This window comes from Canis aureus, chromosome 37 (assembly GCF_053574225.1).
Source record: "Canis aureus isolate CA01 chromosome 37, VMU_Caureus_v.1.0, whole genome shotgun sequence".
NCBI lineage: Eukaryota > Metazoa > Chordata > Mammalia > Carnivora > Canidae > Canis > Canis aureus.
In genome coordinates this window covers 4,575,821-4,600,758 of record NC_135647.1, presented here as the reverse complement: position 1 = coordinate 4,600,758, position 24,938 = coordinate 4,575,821, and the positions used below count along the sequence as shown (strand labels likewise).

Below are 24,938 nucleotides of genomic sequence, written 5' to 3'. Positions count from 1 at the left end.
TCTCCTATTACTCTGCAACAAATATAAGCCAGGTGGTTCGGATACATGGCATCAGGCATGCCATGGCCTGGCATCAGGACAGAGCCACTGCACTAGAGCAACGCTGTCAAGCCTGGAGCCTTGTACTGTGTGTAGTTCTCAGACCAACAGTGCTCACGTCACCTGAGCCCACACTAGCAACACAGAATCTCAGCCTGCCTAAGGTCTTCGTTATAATTTGAAGGGTGCTGCCATAGACTCGACAGCAAGGCTCCAGATGCTAAATTTCACAGACATGAATTAGTAGAGCTTGTGATGCTGTTCTCAACTAGGCACATACACCTACAAAAAGTCAACCAGCCCATTCCCAGGCCATCTTTTCACCTCTAACCTGGAACAAGGACTTAGTGCCCAAAGAGAAGACCAGAGTTTATTGGGAGGGCACACACGTAAGCAATTTTTAATACAGTGTTGTTGCAATTGTTGACAAGATTTATCATGCATGTGAGAACTTACAAAAAAGAAGAATTCATTCTGTTTGCAGTGACGGGAGAAGACCTCAGAGAGACAGAAGTTTTGCCTGGTCTGGAATGATAGGTGAGAGCTTGCCAGTCAGGGAAGTGGTAAATCAAAACAAGAAAAGAGAAAAGAGGGATGCCTGGGTGGTTCATAGTTGAGTGTCTGCCTTTGGCTCAGGTCATGATCCCTAGGTTCTGGGATTGAGTCCTGCATCAGGCTCCCTGCAGGGAGTCTACTTCTCCCTCTGCCTATGTCTCTGTCTCTCTTTCTGTGTCTCTCATGAATAAATAAATAAAATTTTTAAAAAGAGAAAAGAATGAGAAAGAGAAAAAAAATATTCAGAAAACTTTCCTTTATAGCATTTCTCATCTCTATTTTCTGGGCCTTTTCCCCAACTCTTCCATGTAGCACCAATAGTAATTCTCTTTCCTCCTCCATTCCCCACTAGATATCCATTCCTACCATCTCTTCAGTCATCTGATCGTTGTTCCCTAACAGCAGCTGCACAGGCTGCACACTGCAAAATTCCAGAGAAGAATAACACAGACAAAAATACAAATGGCATTTCTTGGACTTACATCCTGTAAATATTTGAACACACTCAAGCCAAGTCTTGCTCTTGATACTCAAAAAATACTTATTACAAGAATTATACTATGGAATATTCCTCAAGAATACTCTTTTTCTTTGATATCTGGGACACTGTATGATCCTGTGATTTCTTTCCACAGTTTCCAAATACGACTTTTCTTTTTTTATTTTTTTTATTTTTTAAGCATTTTTAAGACTTTATTTCAGAGAGAGAGAGAGGAAGAGAGAGAGAAAGCATGCAAGCATGAGCAGAGGGAGGGACAGAGGGAGAAGCAGGCTCCTCGCTGAGCAGGGAGGCCCATGTGGGACTCAATCTTGCCACAAGACCCTGAGATCATGACTTAAGCCAAAGGCAGACACTTAACTAACTTTTCTGGCCCTCTACCTCCTTACTCAGAAAGATAGCCAGCATACTCCAGATCCCCAAAGCCTCAGGCCCCAGCATTATCCTTCTCCTACAATTAAATACATTTTTATCATTGAATTCCCAGATCTCCTTGTTTGTTCTTTTGTGCTTTCATTCTTCTGTTTCATATCAACAAATGTCTATAGGACTTTTATTTGCTTCAAACACTTATGAATAAATAACTCCTCAAAGGTGCTCACACACACACACACATACTGCTCTACTACCGAAAAAGTTCTCCTAAAGAATCCCCAGATTTCAAAATCTTGGAGTTACCACCAATTCATTCTTCTATTTCAGCTACCTATACACTCAACCTGTTGGTTTTTTAAAAATCTATGTTATATTTTCATTTTTCTTTGAAATCTCACCAACTGGCAAACACTGACTATAAGGTCATCCCTAACTTTCTTATTTAAGAAAGCATAGCAGAGGGGCACCTGGGTGACTCAGTAGTTGAGCATCTGCCTTTGGCTCAGGTCATGATCCTGGCATCCTGGGATCAAGTCCCACATTGGGCTCGCTTCAGGAAGCCTGCTTCTCCCTTTGCCTATGTCTCTGCCTCTCTCTGTGTGTGTCTCTCATTAATAAATAAATAAAATCTTAAAAAAAAAAAAAAGAAAGCATCGTAGAATGCAAGAGAGTAAGAAATAAAAGGACAATTTATTGTGGGAATTAGTTTGGATCCTTTGTTTTTTTATAATTAAATCATTTACAAAGTCCAGTATCTTAATGATGATTAGTATCAATGATTCTCAGCACATCCCACAAGCGGTGTCACCTGTGTGTCTTGAGACACCTAAAGTTGATGGCATGGAGGACATGACTCTTCATCACCTGTAATATTGGCATGTTCAGTATACCTTATAAGGCTCTAGAAAGAAATGGTCAGCCTTACATGTTTCCCACATCACTGAGGCATCATAATTAGTATGAAATTAGATACCTGTTAATTAGTAGGCAGCAGAATCTTAAAATACAGGAATAAAGTAACAAAGGCAAATTCCAGGGAGGTATTTTGCAGAAGGAGACTCATCATGGTGCTGCCAGTTTCCAGAAGCCATTGTGACCCTCCACTCCTATCTCTGTCTCCAAAAAGCACATGACCCCAGACTCTTCTCTGTCACCACATGGCCCTGTCCCCTGAATCTGACCCTTTTGGATCCCTCTCATAAGGACCCTGTGGCTACCCTGAGCCCACCTGAATAATCCAGGATAATCTCCCATCTCAAGATCCTTAACTTAATCATATCTGCAGTTTCTTTGCCTTATAAGGTAATATATTTCTGGGTTCTAAGGAGTACAGGCAGGAGACATGCAAGGTCAAAGAAACTAAATTAGCAAAGTCAAGGACACAGGAAGACATGGGTCTACCTCCAAACTGCTCCTTTTTAATACTTTAAAAAGTAAACTGGGGCACCTGGATGGCCCAGCGGTTGAGTGTCTTCCTTTGGCTCAGGTCATGATCCCAGGGTCATGGGATCGAGTCCCAAATCAGGTTCCCCACGGGAGCCTGCTTCTCTTTCTGCCTATGTCTCTGCCTCTCTCTCTCTCTCTCTCTCTCTGTCTCTCTCATGAATAAATAAATAAAATCCTTAAAAAAAATAAAAGTAAACTGATTTTTAATAAAGATAATGCATGCAAATTTTAAAAAGTTCAAATAACCATAATCCCACAATTTAAATAAGCCAGTTATTCTGAAGGGCAATATGTCACTACTAAGTCAGATTAGGTATATGCATACATTATGACCCACAATGTGACAGAAGAAATATCCATGAGGATGCCCATTTCAACTTTACTTATGGAGCAGAAAGTTAGAGGCAGTCTGGCTAGCCAATGTGAGAGAAGTGGGAGGGAAGATATGACAACAGAGACCATGAGTATTACCCAGCAACAGCAAGAATAATCAGATGTATGCTAGTATTAAAGATGGGCCAAAAACAAAGTACTAGTGCGCACTGGCCAAAAACACAAACTAATAGCACAGTACTATTTATATAAATCATATATATATATATATATATATGCCCTACAAATATTTTGCAAGAGCACATATAAAAAAATTATCTATATCATGTGTCTATATCTCTAGGGAGGACATAAAATTGAGAAATGATAATAAAAAGGAATAAATGAATAAATGTTTAAAAGAGAAAAAATATTCTGCTGTTAACATGTTGGTATATTTCTTTTCCCTCTGCATACTTTTTGAAAAAAAAAATATATATATAACTCACTTATTTTAAGTAATGGGGGTCATTTACAATTTTATATCTGGCACTTTTAAATACTTAACATTAAATCATGAACAGCTTTCCATCTTTAATAGCATCATTCTGATTATTTCATCAGAACAGATTCCTAGAAATAGAATTACTATGTCAAAGGGTCAAAGTATTTTAAATGCTTTTAATGTATAATGTTAAATTGCTTTCCAGAAAGATTGAAACATTTAAAAATAACACCAGCACTCTATGAAAATGTCTGCATCACAGTATTATTAGCATAATCATTATTACTCACTTTAATTTGAAGGTTAAAAGTAGAATCCCAATACTGTTACATATATATGTTTTATAACTAGCAAATTTGAGCATTTTCATATAGAGTGGGTTCCCATTATTCAGAATGGTTATTTTCTCTAAAGCCTTCACGAGTTAGCAAACACTGAACAATTGCTCCTAGGGCAAATACAGATTCGGGTCCCTACAAGCCTCTGCCCACAACTGATCAATACACAATCTTGTCTTGTGTATATCTCTATTTAAAGACACGTTTTTTAATATATGTATTATGGATTCATTTACATTGAACTCATGGCCAACAGCACTACAACTCAGGCCTCCAGGGGGCTTACCGAAACACTCACTCTCTCTGAAAGGTATGCCACGGCCTTGCACTTTTTTCTTTAATTTATTTGTTTTAAAGATTTTTTTTTTATTTATTTATTCATGAAAGACACACACAGAGAGAAAGGCAGAGACACAGGCAGAGGGAGGAGCAGGCTCCATGCAGGGAGCCTGATATGGGACTCGATCCAAGGACTCCAGGATCACACCCTGAGCCAAAGGTAGATGCTCAACTGCTGAGCCACCCCAGACATCCCTTTCTTGCACTTTCAAACACCAGCACTTCAGCACTAAGCACAGGGCCATTTTAAATGGCAAAATAAAAAAAATCACAAAACTGAAAAAACTGTGGCAGCAAATACACTTTGAAAGAGACATTTGTGGGTCGCCTGGGTGGCTCAGTCGGTGGAGCATCTGCCTTCTGCTCAGGTCATGATCTTAGGGTCCTGGGACTGAGCCCCATACCCAGCTCCCTGCTCAGTGGGGAGTCTTTCTCTCTCTCCCTCTGCCTCTGCCATTCCCCACACTTGTGCTTTCTGGCTCTATCTCTTTGTCAAATAAATAAATAAAATCTTTTTAAAAAGAAAAAGTAAGGGACAGTTGTTGACAGTTTAAGAGTCAAACTGAGGGCAGCTCGGGTGGCTCAGCAGTTTAGCGCTGTCTTCAGCCCAGGGTGAGGTCCTGGAGACCCGGGATTGAGTCCCACCTCAGGCTCCCTACATGGAGCCTGCTTCTCCCTCTGCCTGTGTCTCTGCCTCTCTCTCTCTCTCTCTCTCTCTCTGTGTCTCTCATGAATTAAAAAAAAAAAAAAAAAAAGTCAATCTGAGAAAGGAAACCATTGGCTTGTTGGATATCTACTGGGAACCTAAGCATCTGGCCACTTCATTCTACTGTGAAAGTGCCATGAGCATTGACTTTGGGGCTACAAACAAATTTTAGCAAGTAGGCAAGTTTGGAAATATGGAATATCTCTGACTAATGGGATTGACTGTATATATTTATCATTTTAATTTTCTCTATTTTAAATTCCTCATAGTTTCATCCATTTTTCAATTCAGGTCTTAGCACATTTATTATCAATATACGTAGAATTCTTTGTATATTTAGAATATTAACACTTTAAAAAAAGATTTTATTTATTTGAGAGATACAGAGAGAGAGAGAGCAAGTGGAGGAGGGAGGCAGAGGAAGAAGAGAAGCAGGTTCCCTGCTGAGTAGGGAGCCCAATATGGGACTCAGTCCCAGGACCTTGAGATTATGATCTGGGCTGAAGGCAGACACCTAATCAAATGAGCCACCCAAGAGCTCCTAGAATATTATTCTTTTATTTCTTTGGTTTGAGACAAATATTTTATCAGTTTACTGTCTATCAATTTTGTTCAGTTTTTACATAAGTTTTGTAATTTCAATATAGCCAAATCTATTCCTTTTTCTTCATGATACTTTCATTAGTCCTATTACTAGAAGGCTCTTCATCTCCTAAGATTAGGTAAGTATTCACATAAATCTTTATTCTTGTATAGATTCAATTTTGTTTTTAACTGTCTGTTTAGGGTCAATATTGGCATCGGGCATTAGAAGTAATTTTAATTTTCCTTCTAAATAATAAACATTCCTGGTGATATTTACCTAGTAACCCATCTTTTCCAACTTTATTGAAATATAATTTATGTGTAACATTGTATAAATTGAAGTGTACAGTGGAATGATTTGATACACATATATACTATGAAATGCTTGCCACAATAAGGTTGGTTACATCCTCTAACTCACATAACTGCAGTTTTTGTTATGGTGAAAACATTAAATCTCTACTCTCATAGCAACTTTCAGGTTTACAATATACTATTGTTAACTGTAGTCACCATGCTGTACATTATAGCCCCAAAACTTACTCATTTTGTACCTTTTTACCAACATCTCTCCATTCCCCCCACCCATTGACCTCTGACAACCACCATTCTACTCTATTTGAGTTTAATATTTTTAGATTTCCCATGCAAGCAATATAATAGAGTTTATATTTCTCTGACCAACTTATTTCACTTAGCATAATGCTTCCGGTTCCATCCCTGTTGTTGCAAATGGCAGGACTCTTTTTTTTTTTTTTTTTTTTTTTAACAGTTGTCTTTTGTTGTTGTTGATGCTGTATCCTGAAACTACTAAATTTGTTCATTTGATCTAATAGTTTTGGTAGAATCTGCAGGATTTTCTATACACAAGATGTCTTCAACACAGAGACCATTTTACTTCTTTTCTGACCTGGATGTCTTTTATTTCTTTTTCTTGACAGACCAGTCTGGCTAGGATTTCCAGGATCATGCCCGAATAGGATTGGTAACAGTGGGCACCTTTGTCTTGTTTCTGGTCTGAAAGGGAAAACTTTCAGCTTTTCACTGTTGAGTATGATGCCAGCTGTGGGTCTGTCATATATATATGACATATATATATATATGACACATATATATATGACACTATATATATACGGTTTCTTTAACCATAGGCTTAACCATTAACCAATGGTCAACGAAGGATGTGGCTTTTACCCTTGAGGAGTCTATCCAAGGACACTTCCCTACCATTATGCATTTCTACCCCATGCCACTGGTCCTCTGTGGCTCTTTCTGGGACTGCTGGCAGGATGTCAATCCACTCACGCTAACTAAGAGAAATTGTTTATCAGGTCACTAACACTTCCCTCTTAGAGAAAGGAATTTAAGACATAACAACCCTGGTCACACAGCCTTATTTAGTGTGTCTTTCCAGAGTACCCTATACACACACAGGGCTAACACATTGGGCTTTCTTCCTCTTACTTGTCTTGAATCTTTTCTCAGCCATTTGTCTTCCTAATGTCATCCCCTCAATCTGTTCTGTGGGAGCTTCCATAGTGAAAAATATCAGCAATTTCTGAGAATGCCAGAAGAATCAACTGTTCAAAAGAACCTTGTCTACTATCACACAACTTAGGCATGATATTTGCTAAGGCCCCTGTGCTCATGAAGGGCATCTGTTGCCACCACCACCTGAACTCAAGTCCAGTATGCACTCAGTCAATTACAAAAAGAGACACCCACCTGTGAAGCCAGCTGCCCTAAACTCATTACCACCCAAGTAAAATAGAGCATGTAAAACTGCTTTAATATAGTCTGTCTTAGTACATAAGGTAGATATAGTATCCATATCTAACTTAATATCTATATCAAATAACTTAAACATAAGTAAGATGAAGCATTAAAATTCATGTGACACATGATAGCTTAATAAAGAAAAGTGCTAAATGGCCATTCACTTCAGTTGAATCATGACTTTCCTGCGACTCCCTGCATGACCCCCTGCATAAATGGAGTGACCACAGTCATTCATCTCCAAGCCCATGCTTGGGTCTAAGTTCTTTGATGTTGAAAACATATAAATGAGTTCCCCTGTCCTCTAGCTACTCCTTCACAAAGGTACAAGCCTCTCTGAGAAGCAAAGCACAGTGGACAGGACCCCTGATGTTTCAACATTAGGACAAAGACAGTGGCAATGTGAGATTTTGCAGGTGTCCATGGACACCTTTAACTCCCTTTCTGCCAATTGGTTTTGTGGCAAGAAACAATTAATACACCCAATGACCACAAGCAAACCAAGAAATAGAACACTGGCAGCACCCCTTGAAGTTCCATCTCTGTCCTATTCCAATGACAATCCTCTCCATCCCACCAGAGATAATCACCATTTTCACCTGATAAGGTAATCACTTCCTTGCTTTTCTTTATAGTCTTACTATATACATTTATGAACACATTCCTAATTGACATAGTTCAAAACTATACATGAATGAAACATGACTGATGTATTCTTTTGCTTCTTCTTTTTTTTGGTCCACATTATATTTACAAAATAAACCCAAGTAGTCTGTATCGGAGATGTATTCATTTTCGTAGCTTTATGATTTCTGTGTGAAACACACATAACTTTTTACTCATACTACTGTTGATGGATGGACATTTGGATCAGACAATTGTTTTCAATTTGAGGCTATTACCACAATGATGCTATTAAGATCGATGTACATATTCTGAAGTGCATGTGCACACACCTCATTATTTGTGAAACTGCCCAGTTATAAAATGTACTCACTTTCTCAATATTACAAAGTGCCATAAGGTTTTGTTTTCTGATGGGGTAGTACCAATGCATATAACTAATCTACATGGAGCAAGGAGGGAAAGAGAAGGAAAAGAGCAGAAGTTTGTCATCTGTATTTTCTGGTAATGAAATTCTGTATAGTTAAGAACATTGTTTGTTTGTTTGTTTGTTTTGTTTTGTTTGTTTGTTTTGGGGGGCAGTTGTGGATTTTTTTTACCTGCCCAGCATGATTAGGCTTCCAAATGATAACTGTTCCCTCTACAATGGGACCATTCCCATGTATTGAGGAATTCAAGACTGTTGGAGTTAACTGAATTCATTTATTAAATTTAGTCTCTTGAGATTCAAACTACTTGGGCCGTAAATGCAAAAGCATATATTCTCCAACTTTTCTTTTTTTTTTTTTTTTTTTTTACCTACTCTAACTAAGCTTTATGCAGGCATTGTATTTTTGGATTGGTCCAAAATCAGGAAAGACTACATTCTCTGTATTTGCTCATATTTAGTTTCTTTAACTAATGAAATAGCAATTTGGGGACACTATGAAAAAGACCTACCAAAGAGGTCCTAAGCTCTGTCAGATATGACCAAATAACACTTTTCTTCTTGCTTATTGCCAGTAGTTGGGAAAATGTAGTCCAAGCAATCCAGATCTCTAAATTGGCCCAAGGGAGGGAGATGCTGCAAGAAATTTCAGTGTGCATGAAACACAGTCTGCTGCTCTGGGAAAATTGAGGCTGTGCTCTCACTCTGTTTTATAACCTTCGGCATGGCAGAAATTGAATCTATTCATAGCTTCCTCCTGTGTTTAATCCCACTCGACTTCTTGCAGGTGAATCTCAATAATGTTTAGACAAAAGGATCTTCTTTTAAGTCGGGATAAATAGGGTAAAGGCTAAGCCATTTTAACAAAAAAGACCATAAAGTAGTGGCTTTAAGAGAGCAGATGTTTTTCTTACTCTTACAAAGATGAGGAGTCCTTGTTTGTAGAGTGGCTCTGCCCCAGATGGTCACTGAAGGATATAGATTTCTTCCTTCTCACTGTTTCAGTATTCCCAGCCTTCGTCCATTTCTGCATGCTTAAAACTGGACTGTAGCCATGCCCATGCTCTAGCTCACAAAAACTGAAAAGAGGGGAAAAAAAAACAAAGGCAACAATTTCCTTTTAAGCAAGTAAAGCTGATATTGGAATATATACAGTTAGATTTCCATGTTTTACTTGAAGAAGTAAACTACTAAACTTTTAATCAAGAAATTATATCAATTTTACAATCTCTTCCAAGAAATGGAAAAGAAGCAACATTCTCTAACCCATTTTATGAGACCTGCATTACTCTAATACCAGAGACAGACAAATACATTACAAGAAAACTCTCAAGCAATATCCCTCATGAATTTAAGCACAATAATCCTCAATAAGATATTAGCAAATCAAAATCCAGTGCTATATAGAAACAGATCTCATCACAACCAAGTGGGGTTCATCTAAGGAAGGCAAGGCTGGTTCAGCATTCAAAAATCACCCAATGTAAGAGACTATGAAAAAATGTATTAACATCTCAAAAGATACAGAAAAACCATTTGATAAAATTCAACATTCCTTTATGCTAAAAAATGTTACCAACTATAAATAGGAGAGAGCTGAACCTACAACGAGCATTTACAAATAATAATAATACAATTAACATTACACAAAATGGTAAGAGACTAGATGCTTTCCACCCAAGATCTGGGAAAAGGCAAGGTTATCCTCTCTCCCCTCTGTTATTAAATATCATAGTGTAAGTCCTTACCAGTAAATAAGATAACAAAAAGGAAAAAAAAAAGGCATACAGATTGGACAGAAAGAGAAAACTGTCTTTATTCATGAGCAGAATTATCTGTGTAAAGGATCCAAAAGAGTCTTCAAAATAACTCCTTGATCAAATAAGTGAATTTAAGCAAGACTTCAGGATACCAGATCTATATACAGAAGTTGTCATATTCCTGTAAATAAATAAGTAGCAAACAACTTGAATTTGAAATTTGAAAAGAAAGACATTTAAAATAGCATCCTAGTAATGAAGCTTAGGTATAAATCTAACAAAATATGTTCAGGATCTGTATGCTGAAAACTGCTAAACACTGATGAAAGAAATCTGGACGCTCCTAATTTAGGAAGGGTCACTGCCATAGATTGGAAAATTCCGTATTATTAAAATGCCAATGGCCCCCATTTGGTGTATAGACCCAATGTGTTCTCAATCTAAGTAGCAACCTTTTCTGTAGATAATTGACAACTGACTCCAAAATGTATACAGAAGTCAGAAAGAACACAGATAATCAAAAACAATTTTGAAAAGATGAACAAATTAGAAGACTCATATCATCCTATTTCAAGACTTACTATAAAGTTACAGTAATCAAAACAGTGTGGTTTTGGTGAAAGAAGAGGTAAGTCAATAAAAATTGACATTTACCCTCAGTTGATTTTTGGCCTAGGTGCCAAGGCGATTAAAGAGGATATTTTCAACAAATGCCTGACAATTAGACTTCCATTTTCAAAACAAGAATCTCAACATGTGCCTTATTTTACAAGACTTAATTTAAAAATAGATTACAGTCCTGGGACATCTGGGTGGCTCACTGGTTGAGCGTCTGCCTTCAGCTCAGATTGTGATCCCGGGGACCTGAGATTGAGTCTCACATCAGGTTCCCTGCAGGGAGCTTGCTTCTCCCTCTGCCGAGGTCTCTACCTTTCTCTCTGTGTGTCTCATGAATAAATAAATAAAATCTTTTTTTTAAATAAGTAAAATAAAATAAAAATAGATTACAGTCCTAAATATAAAGCCTTCTAAATATCAGTCTTTTAGAAGAAATAATGGGGAAAAAATCATTGAAACTTTGGATTAAACATCTGATAGTTGACACCAAAATATGATCTACAAAAGGAAATGATTGATAAGCAGATTTCATCAAAATTCAAAATTTTGCACGGTGAAAGACATTTCAGAGAATTTTTTAAGTCACTGACTGGAATTATTTGCAAATTACATATCTAACAAAGACATTGCATCAGGGGTGGAGGGTCCAGGGAGTTGAGTGTAACTACAGAGGGCAATGCGAAAGAGTATTTAGGGTACTAGAACTATTCTTTATTTTTATCTATGGTGGTGGTTACACAGCTGTGTATATTTTTCAAGACTCATAGACTGTACACTAAATGGAGTAAATTTTACTGTATATAAATTAAAAATAAAGAAGAAAAGACGATGCAAGTAGACAATATTTTTAACTACTGGTACAGCCAATGGATATATCCAGCTGAATAAGGCCAATACTCATGAGAAAAAAACTGAAAGAGTCAAATAAACTGTGTGCTTAAGGTGCGTATCTATTTGAGGAAGTGCTTGCTTTCTTTTCTGGTTTGTCATGTCTTTTTGGGGTTGTGGCACTTCTGAGGAAAATTTTGGAAGTGAACTGAGTTTATCTCCAGAGAAAGACAAAGTACTACCTCAAGAACCATCTCATAGAGGGATGATTCTCTAAGTGGAGCCAATGGTGTTGACAAAAAAAATCAAGATTGAAATTTTTAAAGGATTCACAGCGCCTATGTTGACTGAAAAATAAAATAAACATCTCTTGGTCTGCAGACATCCAGAGATGGATTTCATGGCTTTTCACTTCTCTAGGGGAGGAGGAAATGGGAGTTCCTGAGGAGAAATAGAATCACATCTGTCTTTTAGCTCTCAGTCTCTGCCTTTCACACTTGCCCTTCACAGATCAGAACCTTAGGAGACATTTGGTATCAGTAGGCTGGCCTTATACTTTTGAGTGTGAGGGTAAGCTTTGCCCATGTAAAGGGTTAAATCTGAAGTAGCACTGGACATCAATGCAGTGGAGTATACAGCCTTAAAGTTCCCTAATTAGGAAACCTGGGTTTTGGAGAAACTGCCAGGTACTATGCTCCCCCATTCACCTCACTCCACTTGCTTTCTTCCCTATGCACAGAACTCTTCCCCTCCCAACCCTCCCCAACAACCCTCCATGTTAGAAAACAGTTCTTATATGCATCAGTGTTCATTTCCATCAATCCATTATTGATCCCCAAGGCATATGCATGTTAAAACCTCACCTAATTAAGAAATGGCAGATATACGACACCTGTTAAACATCAAAGCTGGTGAGAAAAATCTCAGAAGCTTGGGAATGCATGTGTGGGGGTGGGGGGTGCTTATAAACAACTCCACATGGACGGTTTTGCTTAAAAAATGAGGACAGCTTTATTGGTTCACACTGTTAAATACTCCTTATTCAACTAGCAGAAAGTTTCAAACATCAGAGAATTTCTCAGCCATGCAATGTCTGTTTGGAAGCAATTTGCCAGATGTCTGTGAGAGTTAACTCACTGTAGGTCCCTATGCAATCAGGCCCCTAGTTAACAGCTTCAGAGCCATTAAAAAAATCTCAGATTAGTTATCTAGTGCAATATCCTTTATCCAGAAATGGTCCCTGTATGACACCAAGAGAGAAGAATAATGAACATGGTAAGCATGAACTCAAATCTTATCTCCAATTGTAAAGTCTCTAAATGGGAGAAGTGGTTCCCCATCATAAGTGTGTCATTAATATCTTTACTATAATTACTGATCAGAACTTCTTTTCATTAAAAAGAAACATGTCAGAAGACACCTGGGTGGTTCAGGAGGTTAAGCAACAGACTCTTGGGATCAGCTCAGCACAGGATCTCCTGGGTTGTGAGATGGAGCCCCACGATGGGCTCTGTACTCAGTGGGAGTCTGCGTGGATATTCTCATCCTCTGCCCCTTCCTCCCCTGTGCTCTTGGTCTCTCTCAAATAAATAAAATCTTAAAAAAAAAAGAAAGAAAACGAAAAGAAACATGTCCAAATCACTCAGGAAATGAGTAAATGCTAAAGGATGCTGTGATTCTTTAGGACTTTAAAGAATAGCTTTGGGCTTCAGGAACATTGCTGAGCTTGCTCTGCCCCGTCTCCTTACAGAGAGTGAAATAAATAAATCAAAGCAAAATATTCACTGTCTGGGAAAGAAATTACTAGTAAGACATATGACAAGGATCAGTGTTGGGAGGGATCGCATATTTTAATTATGTATACAAATGACTTGGTACTGAGAACAAGATTTGTACATTAAATTAAACGGGGAAGAGGAGGGACACAGCACAGTAAATAATAAGGTAGCCAAATGCCGAACGTCAGACAAAGATTTACATTATGATGTGTTATATGTGGGCTTAGAAGATGGAAAATGCAAGATAAGTGTAAATAAATGTCAAATAATGTGCCCAGTGGCCAAGAAATATAGAAAGTGAATTTGAGATCAGGGGAACAGTGCTGCAGCGTAATGATTGGGATGGGAAGCAAATATAGGCTTGTCACACCCAAAACAAGCTTTCAGAGAAGCCAGAAATGTTTCTGTTCAAATCGGGATGGAAGAGAAAATCTACTGCTCCTGGTACACAAACATCCACCTAATACCTTCCAAGCACCAAGGCACTGGCTTCTCCATCTACTTCATCTGTGATCTGCGGGTAGCAATTCACTGAAAGGAAGCATGGAGTTGCAGGGCTGGTTTTACCTAGTTCTATCTCTGTCGCTGGCCAGCTAGTCAACCTTGGTCATGTTGCTTCACATCTCTGGACCTGTTTTTCTTATCTGTAAAGTAAGATAAGCTCAATGATGTCCCTCACATGTATTAAAGGACCTCTTCGCCAGCTTTTATGACAAATGGTCACAGAGAGTTTTGTTGGGGCTGAGATCCCTCTTTGTTGTGGTGGTCCCAGCACATGGCAGTGCCTGTGCATCTAGGGTGCTTAGCACAGTAAGAAACCATTTGTTACATGTTGAATGAATGGTTGAATCCTTTATGACATGCTGACTTCCATGATTCAGTTCATTTCTTGTTGAAATTTCTCTTTTTAAAAAAAGGTCTTTACTATTTCAAATAAATATTTTCGAATTGAAATCTTGAACCCAAAGAAATATCTGATTCATTCAAGAAGAAAAAAACTGATTTTACTTGTCTGGGTGTTTCTTGCCAAAATCTTAGAGTTCCGAATCATATGAGAATGATCTCAGAATACAGAATCTCTGCTTGGAAGGCAGAGCTGCTTTGCTCTTAATTTCTAACAAAGTTTCACATTCATTATTTAAATTTTCACAATAGTTTTTTGAGTTAAAGAATTGTTAACACACTGTGTTAACACATTATACATTTATTATATAGATGAGAAAACCAAGATTCAGAAAAGAGCAATGAGATAGATACATATATATAGATATAGATATTAGTTGAATGGCCATTTTCTTTTTTCCATTTCTTTTTTTATAGAATATTATTCATCGTTTTTTTTTTTAAGTTTTATTTATTTATTTGATAGAGAGAGCATGAGCAGTAGGAGCTACAGCAGTAGAGGGAGACACGGGCTCCCCATTGAGCAGGACCCTGGGATCATGACCTGAGTCAAAGGCAACACTTAACTGACTGAGCCACCCAGGTACCTCTTTTATCCATTTTCTTAATTATATAAGTATTTTGGATCAAAACAATAAGACTGAAGCATCTCTAACACAACTTATGTCAACAACAGCCTGAAGACTACAGATTCATTCTTTAAGGTAATTGGTAAGGACCTGGGAATCTAGATTCACACCCTGAGTGTGGATGCTGTCCTCCCCACTTACCAGTTGGATAACTTTTAGGCAAGTTACTTGAGTTTTCTAATGTTGAGTTGTCAAGTATATAAAATGGCAATAATCATAATACCTACTTCATGGGTTATTGTGAATATGAAGTAAGATCACACATTTAAAGTAATTGGTGTATAAAAAGTATTCAATGAATCTAAGCCCTGAGTATGAAGAACATCTTAAAAATGGACTAAAACAGGCCTGAAATACACTTTTAACACATGCAAGATGAAGCTCAAGAAAGAAATACTTCTTTAAAGATTTTCATTTATTTTAGAGAGAGATACTGCAGGAGTGTGAGCAGAGGGAAGGGCAGAGGGATAGAGAGAATCTCAAGCAGATTCCCCACTGAGCGTGGAACCTAATGCAGGGCTCGATCTCACAACCCTGAGATTATGAGTTGAGCTGAAATCAAGTGTTGGCGGCTTAACCAACTGAGCCACCCAAGTGCCTCAAGAAAGAAATATTTTTAAAGAATGTTAATAACAGGGATCCCTGGGTGGCGCAGCAGTTTGGCGCCTGCCTTTGGCCCAGGGCGCGATCCTGGAGACCCGGGATCGAATCCCACATCGGGCTCCCGGTGCATGGAGCCTGCTTCTCCCTCTGCCTGTGTCTCTGCCTCTCTCTCTCTCTGTATGACTATCATAAATAAATAAATAAAATATTTTAAAAAAAGAATGTTAATAACATAATACAAAGATGAAAGAACAGAACAAGATACATAGCCCTATATTCAATATCACTTTGTTTATAAGCAAGATAAATGTTTGATGAAAAGACTGGAACGATAACTCCAAAGCATTTGCAGTATTCATTCCCTGGTGGAGAAATTATTGATGATATCTTGATGAATAGTGATTGCCTATTTCAGTGGCCATGCCAGAAAAGATGAGCTTTCTAGCAAATCAACTTACTTATTTAACCAATGGAAATACTGTGAATTCAAGTTCATTGCCTCACACTTCAACCACAGGAATAAGCAGACCTTGCCTGTGCATTGTGAAAGGAAGTGTGCACTTTAGTAGTGAACTCTGCAGAGCTCAGCATTACAAGAACACCAGCCCACCCATAGAGATCCTTCTGTAGTTAGCTTGTGCCTTATTAGCCCTTCTACCATCATTAGATATATGAAAACAAATCAGGAGGTGAGAACTAAAACATAGCTTACAATTATAGGACTTATAGGACTTCTTCAATGTGTGATTGAAGGCCCAGAGCAATTATGTGGCTGGGCAAGGTCCACTAGCTGGCTATGGCACAGCGTGGTTAGGAGTCCACGTTTTGCGACCTGCAGGCCCTTGAATTTCTCCAAATGTCCTTATGTCCAAGCAGAAGGACATGAATAGATCCAGTCGATATCACCTTAACCATGTATTAATGAGGGAAAGAATATACTTCAGCATATGTACCCAAAACAAGTATTTAAATCCAGAATAGCTTTCTAACAAATCATCAAAATTGCTTTGCCGTTCTGCTCAAATGAAAACAATATTCAGTACAACCAAACAACAAAAATCAACCCAAAGATCAAATCCTTTATGATGCAGTTTTTGCACAGGTAACAATAGCTCTCCTACCTTTGAAGGCACAAATATCCAGTGTCATTCAGTCACCAAGAAATAGTAATGGAAATAGGATAAATATTGTCTGACATAACAATTACATTTTTTTCTGAGGGCAAAGTAATAGGACTTGCATAATCTCAGAGATTTGTTTTTATAACAAAGGCAAGAATGCCAAATTCCCTTTTCATGAACATTTTACATAATAAAAGGCTCATAGGCAGAGAGGCAAGCCAATGTGGGTAGAATAATTAAGATCCATGACTACAAAGACCTGCAAAGGAAGGTGGGCTTGTGGCAGTGAGGACTAATAGTGTAATTATGAAAAACCAGGGATAGTACTCTGGAAAGGAGTGGAAAAGGACTTGAGACCTAATGGTTCTGGTCTCCAAAGCAAAAGTCAATCTCCTGGGAGATTTGATATGCAGAGCCTACCCGCATCAGACTGTGAGCTGCTTGAGGTAAAGGTGCACTCTGCATTTGAGGACCAGCCCCAATTCTGAAATTTGAGCAATGACTGAGAATTAATAGCTTCTAGGAAGGTTACTTGGGCATCTTGCTTGTCTCCTCAAGAAAAATCAGCCTTCACAGCTCCCAAATTCTCTAAGCTGTTCAAGCTTAGACACAGAGATCTGAGCATTGAGAGTTGCGTCAATTATATTAAAAGTGAACTGGTTAGTCCCTTTTCTGCCTTGATAGCAAGCCACAGAAGTACAATTGATGCGGTTGCCTGGTAACTCACCTCTTCGTCAGAGAACATGAAAATCTTAAAGAATGAAAGACATAACTTGGAAGATGACAAGGAGTCATAAGGACAAGCCGTACAGGTTGTCTAACTGGGCAGCATAAACAAAAGTTGAAAGAAATAGACCTGAGACAGTATTTTACACATGAAAAAAAAAAGATCCATAATTGCCTCCTGTGCAAGACTGTTAAAGGCAAAAAATTTACAAAGCAATTAGGTGTTATCCTGGGGAAAACATAATATTAAAAAGATTACACTCAATTGTTCAAAGCCTCTTCTTGTGCCCTGTAGGGGTCCCGTGCTTTAAAATGTGCCCTTGAAGAGCTGACCTCCCAGGGGTATCTGGTGAGGTTCTCCAAGCCAAGCCGCGGATGGCAGAGGACAGCTTCATTACAGTATGATAACAGCTCAACCTGCTACCTAGCACAGACCTGAAGTGCCCCCAAATATAATTGGAGAGCTTCCCTCCTCCGAATTTCAACAGCACCACCAGTCATTGACACACAGAGGACAAACTCAGCATTACACAGAAATTCCAAGGACACATAAATAAGTTGAAGAGAGTTGCCTCTAAAATACGAAGGTGAGGGAAGAAGGTAAAGGAAAAAGAGATGAACAGCAGAGACCTTTCCCTGCTTGCATCAACCTCGCAATCACCTGTTTTCCTCAGGGCACAGCTTTTTATCGACTGAAGTCTTTCGTTCCAGAGTTTTCTTGCATTGGAGCCATTAAACAAAAATCAGGGTCTGGTGGCCCCAGTGCTTGCTGATACAACTCACCGGGGACCTTCCAACTGGAAGCCAGAGTCATGACTTCCTCCCTTCTAACTGTAGTCAGTACTTTTACTCCCTGGAGTGTGTGTCGGCACCATTCATTCTGTCATCTGCCCTGCTTCCAACCTCACCTCCCATCCCCACTCTCTGGCTTTCTCCGAATTGCTGTTTTCTCCTCTCTGCTTTATCTCCTACTTATCTGCTGAGTCAGCATGTGCTGCTGTTTTCCAAGAAGGAAAATATCTGTATTCCAAGTGTGCTCATTCCAAACACGCAGCCAAAGTGAAATTCCATCGGCTGGTACATTTTTAAAGTTATTACCGGCTCCAAACTTTGGGGGCATGTCAATTTGAACAACTACAGCTAGCACAAATGGAAACTAAAACTAATGCAGTCTGAGCAAGCAATTGCTCATTTTAGATTATGGTTGGAAAGATCAGAGTGTAAGGGGAGATCCAACAGATTTGTTAGCACAGGTTTTCCTATGTGTTAATTGTTCAGTAACAAAGAGTTTTATAGTGCAATGATGAAGAGCAAATATATCAGACCACTTGGATTTGAGTCCCCACTCCATGCCCTTTACCAGCTTTCTGACCCTGACAGCAAATCATTCAGCTTCTTTTTTTTTTTTTTTAAGATTTTATTTATTTGACAGAGACATCGTACAAGCAGGGGAAGAGGCAGGCAGAGGGAAAGGAGAAGTAGGCTCCCTGCTGAGCAAGGAACCCAATGCGGGGCTCTATCCCAGGACCCTGGGAAGGCAGCTGCTTAACCCACTGAGCCACCCAGGTGCCCCAAATTTTTCAACTTCTTAAAGCCTCAGTTTTCCCATCTCTAGAATGGACATAATAATAGTATATTGTAGCAACAATTATGTGAGATAACCTCTTAAGGGGTTAGCACAATGCAAACCCATCATCAAGAACTAAACAAAGATTAGCTGTGTTAGGAAACCATTACAGAGAAAATGAGCAGAATTTAGGTTCATTTTTCTTAAGGGATATCCTAGAAAATTAGCAGAAGCTCAATACATTAAAATTTCGAGAGCAGAGATTCTCAAATTTTAGCATGCATCAGAATTATCTGGAGAGCTTGTTAAAACTCTCATTGCTAGGGATACCTGGGTAGCTCAGTGGTTGAGCTTCTGCTTTTGGCTCAGGTCATGATCCCAGGGTCCTAGGATTGAGTCCCACATCAGGCTCCCTGAGGAGCCTGCTTCTCCTTCTGCCTGTGTCTCTGCCTCTCCCTGTGTGTCTCTCATGAGTAAATAAATGAAATCTAAAAAAAAAAAAAAAAAAAAAAAAAAAAAACCTCTCAATGCTAGAGCCCAGCCCCAGAGTATCTGATTCAGTAAGATTGGGGTGGGGCCTGAGACCCTGCATTTCTAACCAGTTCCCATATATCTCTGATGCTGCTGGTCCAGGGACCACCTGAGGAGAGGTGCTGCTATAGCTCATGGAAAGCAGCTGAGGAACTATTAGGCACCTACCATGTGTCGGTCACTGTATACCTACCACATTTAGTTCATTCTGAAAGGCACTGATCTTGCTCTTCAGATATAAAAGCCATATTTCTAAGTCAGCCATAAATTTGCCATTCCTTTCTAAAAGATTGGCTAGTACTGAGATATTTTCTTGGGCAAGAAAATCATTTTCATTTACAGACATAGGATTTGAATCAATCCTGCTCAATCACTGTAGTTAATAAACAAATTTTTTGATCTATTAATATGCTTTCGAGGTTGAATAATATACTTTACCTTACCCTCCAAGATTTATATGCCAAACGATTTGTCATACCTAAATGAAAAAGGAATACAAGGGGGAGAAGTGAGTGATAGATCAGGAAATTAAATTCATAATAAAAGTATAATTTTTCAACATTTTTGATTTTGGCATTAATCCTAATTCAGATATCAGTAATATTCATTAGTTATTAGTAAAACTTTAATAAGAATATTAATGACTCTCTGATCATTATCAGCAGTTTTTAAAAATACAACTACATAATAAAATAACATCACAAAATAAACTGAAAGTTTAAATCTATGTTTCAAAAATTTCATGAGCACTTGGTGGGATGTGATTTGAGAGAAAGAAAAGTTTGTTTAAAGTGGGAATGGGATAAAAGATTCTTTTAAACTTTTGAAACTCCATGTTCAAGATGAAGAGTGAGGACATTTCTACCTTTCATTTAAATATTATTCAGAGAATAATTTTTGAAGTCAGTTAAATCAATAAATGCCATGCAAAAGCCTGGTATGAACCAGGTGACCTCATTAATGCCAGCTTCATGGTTTAATGACATTCTATCATATTGAATGTTAAGGTGTACAGTACAAATTAATCATGGCAATAGGAGTATGCAATTCCATTTTGTCTTGTTAAAATGCATTTCTTGACTATAGTTAATTTGACCTTCATAGCAATGACCAAGTGAAACAACTTTTAAAATAAACATATAACAAGCCTTTATTTGGTAAAATGTAATACCTTCTGCTTTCAAATCACTAGTGAATAGCTTTTAGAGCAAAGCTTCTTACAAAATGCTTTAGTTTCACTACCTCTCAAATAATAAATCAATTGCATGTTTCTACTAATGACTGGTACCTAAAATGATTGGATTTCTCCATTCCAGGAACATGTTCGAAGAACTGCAATCTCACAAATAAAATGCAATGTATGACTTAAGAGGAAAGCATTTCATCTCCATTTTTCTCCGTTTTAAACAAATTCCTCTATCTGAGATTATTTTTAATAGAAATAAATGAGGTTTTGAGACAAAGAATTTTGTTCCTAATAGTTTGGCTAAGATTTTTCTTTAGCCAAAGCACAAACTAGAGCTTGTTTTTGCCTTTAAAAATGGGTAATGGATATTCTTTATCTTATAAGACAAAGTCTAATCTTCCTGACATGAATTGGTTAGCCAGATTACCCTATTCAGCCTTTTGGACACAGACATTTTCTAAAAAGTTAAGACCACTGGGATAATAAGGAACAAAATGTGATGATAAAAGTTTGCTGAAAGAATAAGAAATTCGAGGCACATCTGATGCATCTATTCACCAGCAATTATGGGAGCCAGGCTCCCTACAGAAATAGCTATTCTCCAAGCTGTGTAATTATTCATCTGCAGATGCTGCACATGAGCTGACTTTGGGAAGAAGCACTAGCTCCAAGCCCCCTCTGCTTAAGTATCATTAATTGAGCTTCTTCTACCTGTCAGCCATTATTCTGGAGATTAAAAAAAAAAAAAAGCCATCGCCTATCCATCCTCATACACTTACTCCCAACTCAATCCTTATCTACAGGGCTTTCAATCTCCTGGGAGAGAAAAGTTATGTGCACAGTCTGTCCTTCTTTTCCTTTGTTGTCTTCTGCTGGTGCCCTAAACTCCAGCACAATGAGTTTCTTAAAAGACCCTAAAGGTCTTTGAATGCATCCTATTATCTCCTACCCCAATGCCTGAGTACATGCTCTTCCCTCTCACTTGGAAAATGTTCCCTGCCTTGACCATCGTACATATTACTCATTCTTCAAGTGCCATAATTGACATTGTTTTCTCATGGAAGCCATCCCTAACCCCCCATTATATATCCTCAAAGCTCTGAGATTTTTCCTTTATAGCATGTAGCACAGCTGATAATCATGTATTAGTAGAAATAGTAGACCTATGTCTCTATCATCCACTTGTTAACATCAAATGGTCTTGGTTGCTCACTATGTTGCCATGTACTTTCTTAGGACTATAAGTGTGTTGGGAATCTGTGTTGAGAAACAATATAGAGTCTCTATTCTCATGGAATATTCATCAAATAAAAATCATAATAAATACTATGAAAGAAATACACACTGTTTTATAATTGGTAAAAGCCTATTGGATATAATGGGGTCAGGGACACTGATGCATCAGAGATGAGATGGTGCTAACAGAAAATGTATTCCAGGCACAGGGGAAAGCCAGTCTGAAAGTCCTTAAGGCCAGAAGAGCTTCCTCCGGTGAAAACCATCAAACAAGGCAGACATGGCTGGGACTTAGTGAGCAAAGGGGAGAGGACAATAAGATAAGGATACAGCGCTCCATTAGGCAATAAATCCCAAAATCAAAGAGGAATTATTTTTTTTACTCTGAACCAACTGAGAGTGAAATCTTAGTATAATCAGGTAAGTGATGGCACAAAAGGAAAGCAAGTAGTTCTGCTGAAAGAGAAGAATCATGAAGTACAAAGAGCGTGGAAAGAATAAAGCACTAGGTCTTGAAGGGATTTGCCAAGAGGAAAAGGAGAGGTTATTAAGTCTACACATGGTGCCTTGTTGTTCAGTTTTATGTATTATAACTACTGCTCATTAGCCAACCTTCTGGAATAGGACATGGCAATCACCCACGAAACATTGTTTATTGTTTTACCTAACCACTTGAAAGTAAAGAACTTCCTTTATGCACTGGTATAAAAAAAATTTTTTTAAGACTACCCTTCAGCCAGAACCACCACCTTCCAGTAATTTCACCAAAATGACCAATTCAAAGGGAAAAAGGAGAGGTACCTACTATATGTATGTTCTCTAGGCCTTTTAGAAAACATGGGGTTGTTCCTTTGGTCACATACATGCAAATCTACAAGAAAGGGGATACTGGGTCCATCAAGGGAATGGGCACTGTTCAAAAAGGAATGCCCCAGGGGATCCCTGGGTGGCTCAGCAGTTTGCCTCCTGCCTTTGGCCCAGGGCCTGATCCTGGAGTCCTAGGATTGAGTCCCATGTCGGGCTTCTTTCATGGAGCCTGCTTCTCCCTCTGCCTGTGTCTCTACCTCTCTCTCTCTCTCTCTCTCTCTCTCTGTGTGTGTCTCTCATGAATAAATGAATAAAATCTTTAAAAAAAAAAAAAAAAAGGAATGCCCCACCAATATTACCATTGCAGAACTCGGAAAGTCTACAATGCTACCCAGCATGCTGTTTGCATTATTGTAGACAAGTTAAGGGCAAGATTTTTGCCAAGAGAATTAATGTACGTATTGAGTATATTAAACACTCAAAGAGCCAAGGTAGCTTCCTAGAGTATGTGAAAGAAAATGATCAGAAAGAGAAGAAAGCCAATAGAAAAGTACTTGGGTTCAACTGAAGCATCAACCTGCCCCACCCAGAGAAGCATACTTGGTAAGAGCCAATGGAAAGGAACCTGAGCTGCAGGAACCCATTCCCTATGAATTCATGGCATGGTGTATGTAAAAAAGACTAAAAGACTGCAAGACTGTTAAAAAAAAAAAAAAGCCTACACACATTGTCTTTGCAACTGGAGATTTCATAGGAAAAATATATTGAGGTACAAAGGTTCTCTTACAAACACACATATCTTCTTCATGCCCCAGTCAAACAATTCTATTGTTATCAAAGACTGCAAAGAACAGAAATAAATATTTACTGTCAGCCCAAGTCAAAGATGTGTTCAGTGGTCTAGATCAAGGAATGACCAGCCATGTACTCAAGATCTTGGACTGTTGAATGCATGGCTATAGAACCAAGGGTAAAACCACAAGGTCTCTCTACATATTGGGGTGTGTGTGTGTATGTGTGTGGTGTGTGTCCAATACAACCCTTCCCAACATTACAGATCCATGGCACTGGAAAGAGCTTTCTCAATGGAAAGCCCACAGTACAGTTTTCAGCTGTCAGGACCCTATAGCATTATATGGTTGATGCACAACTGAAGAAAGGGACTTTTCTTTCTACTACCCTCTTAGATTTAGTGGCTATAAAAAACTGAAGCTAAAGTAAAGCTTTTCTGTATTACGTCCTAGCCTGATATAACCCAAAAGACATAAATATTATAAACAAAAACAAGGGAAGGTGGGGGGAGTCAAGAAATTTCCTTAGAACAGGTCTGGTGGCACCTGGGTAGCTCAGTCAGCTATAAGTGTCCAACTCTTGATTTCAGCTCAGGTCATGATCTCATGGGTCAAGAGATTGAGCCCTGAGTTGGGCTCCCCACTCAGTGGAGAGTCTGCTTGAAGATTCTCTCTCCCTCTCTCCCTTTGCCCTCCCCACCCCCACTCATGTGCATGTGCTCTCTCTTTATCTTTCTCTCAAATAAATAAATAGATCTTTTTTAAAAAAGAAAAAAAAGAAAAGAGAAAAGTGCAGGTCTAAACATGAGATGCTACTTTTTTTCCCTAGGGCTGCCATAACAAATGATCATTCTCTCATATTTTGGGAAGCCAGATGTCCAAAATCAAGGGGTTGGCTCCTTCTGGAAGCTCTGAGGGAGAAACTTCCCCTTGCCTCTCTCTCTTAGCTACAGATGGTTGCCAGTAATCCCTGACTTTCCTGGGCCTGTCACAGCATCACTACAATCTCTGCCTCCATCTTCACAGAAGCTTCTCTGTGCCTCACACATCCTCTTTTCTTACAGGGATTTGGTGTTCTTATAAGGACTCTCTAAAACCAGAATGGTTTCAACTAAAGGTCTTTAACAAATTACATCTGCCAAAGACCCTATTTCCAAATATGCTCATATTCTCAGTTTCTGTGCAGACATGAACTTTGGCAGAACACTATTCAACCCACTCCAGATGCTATTCTTGCTCCATGACTTCCAAGCACAGAGCTTCTGTAGGTTCCAAATGGCAACTGAGGGGGTGCCTTTAGGTCTAGAATGGTAACCGAACACTTTCTA

At 38.6% G+C, this 24,938-nt stretch overlaps 1 protein-coding gene across 1 annotated transcript in view; it reads right to left on the bottom strand.

Moving 5' to 3' along the window:
- LOC144306414 (uncharacterized) overlaps positions 1-24,938 on the bottom strand; it is a 192,653-nt gene that overhangs the window by 26,700 nt on the left and 141,015 nt on the right. The window contains exons 5-6 of the mRNA XM_077885840.1: positions 20,029-20,068; positions 9,441-9,605 (exon numbers count right to left, since the gene is read on the bottom strand). Coding sequence (XP_077741966.1) covers positions 9,443-9,605; positions 20,029-20,068 — 203 coding nt within the window. The 3' untranslated portion in view covers positions 9,441-9,442. The remainder of the gene's footprint in view (positions 1-9,440; positions 9,606-20,028; positions 20,069-24,938) is intronic.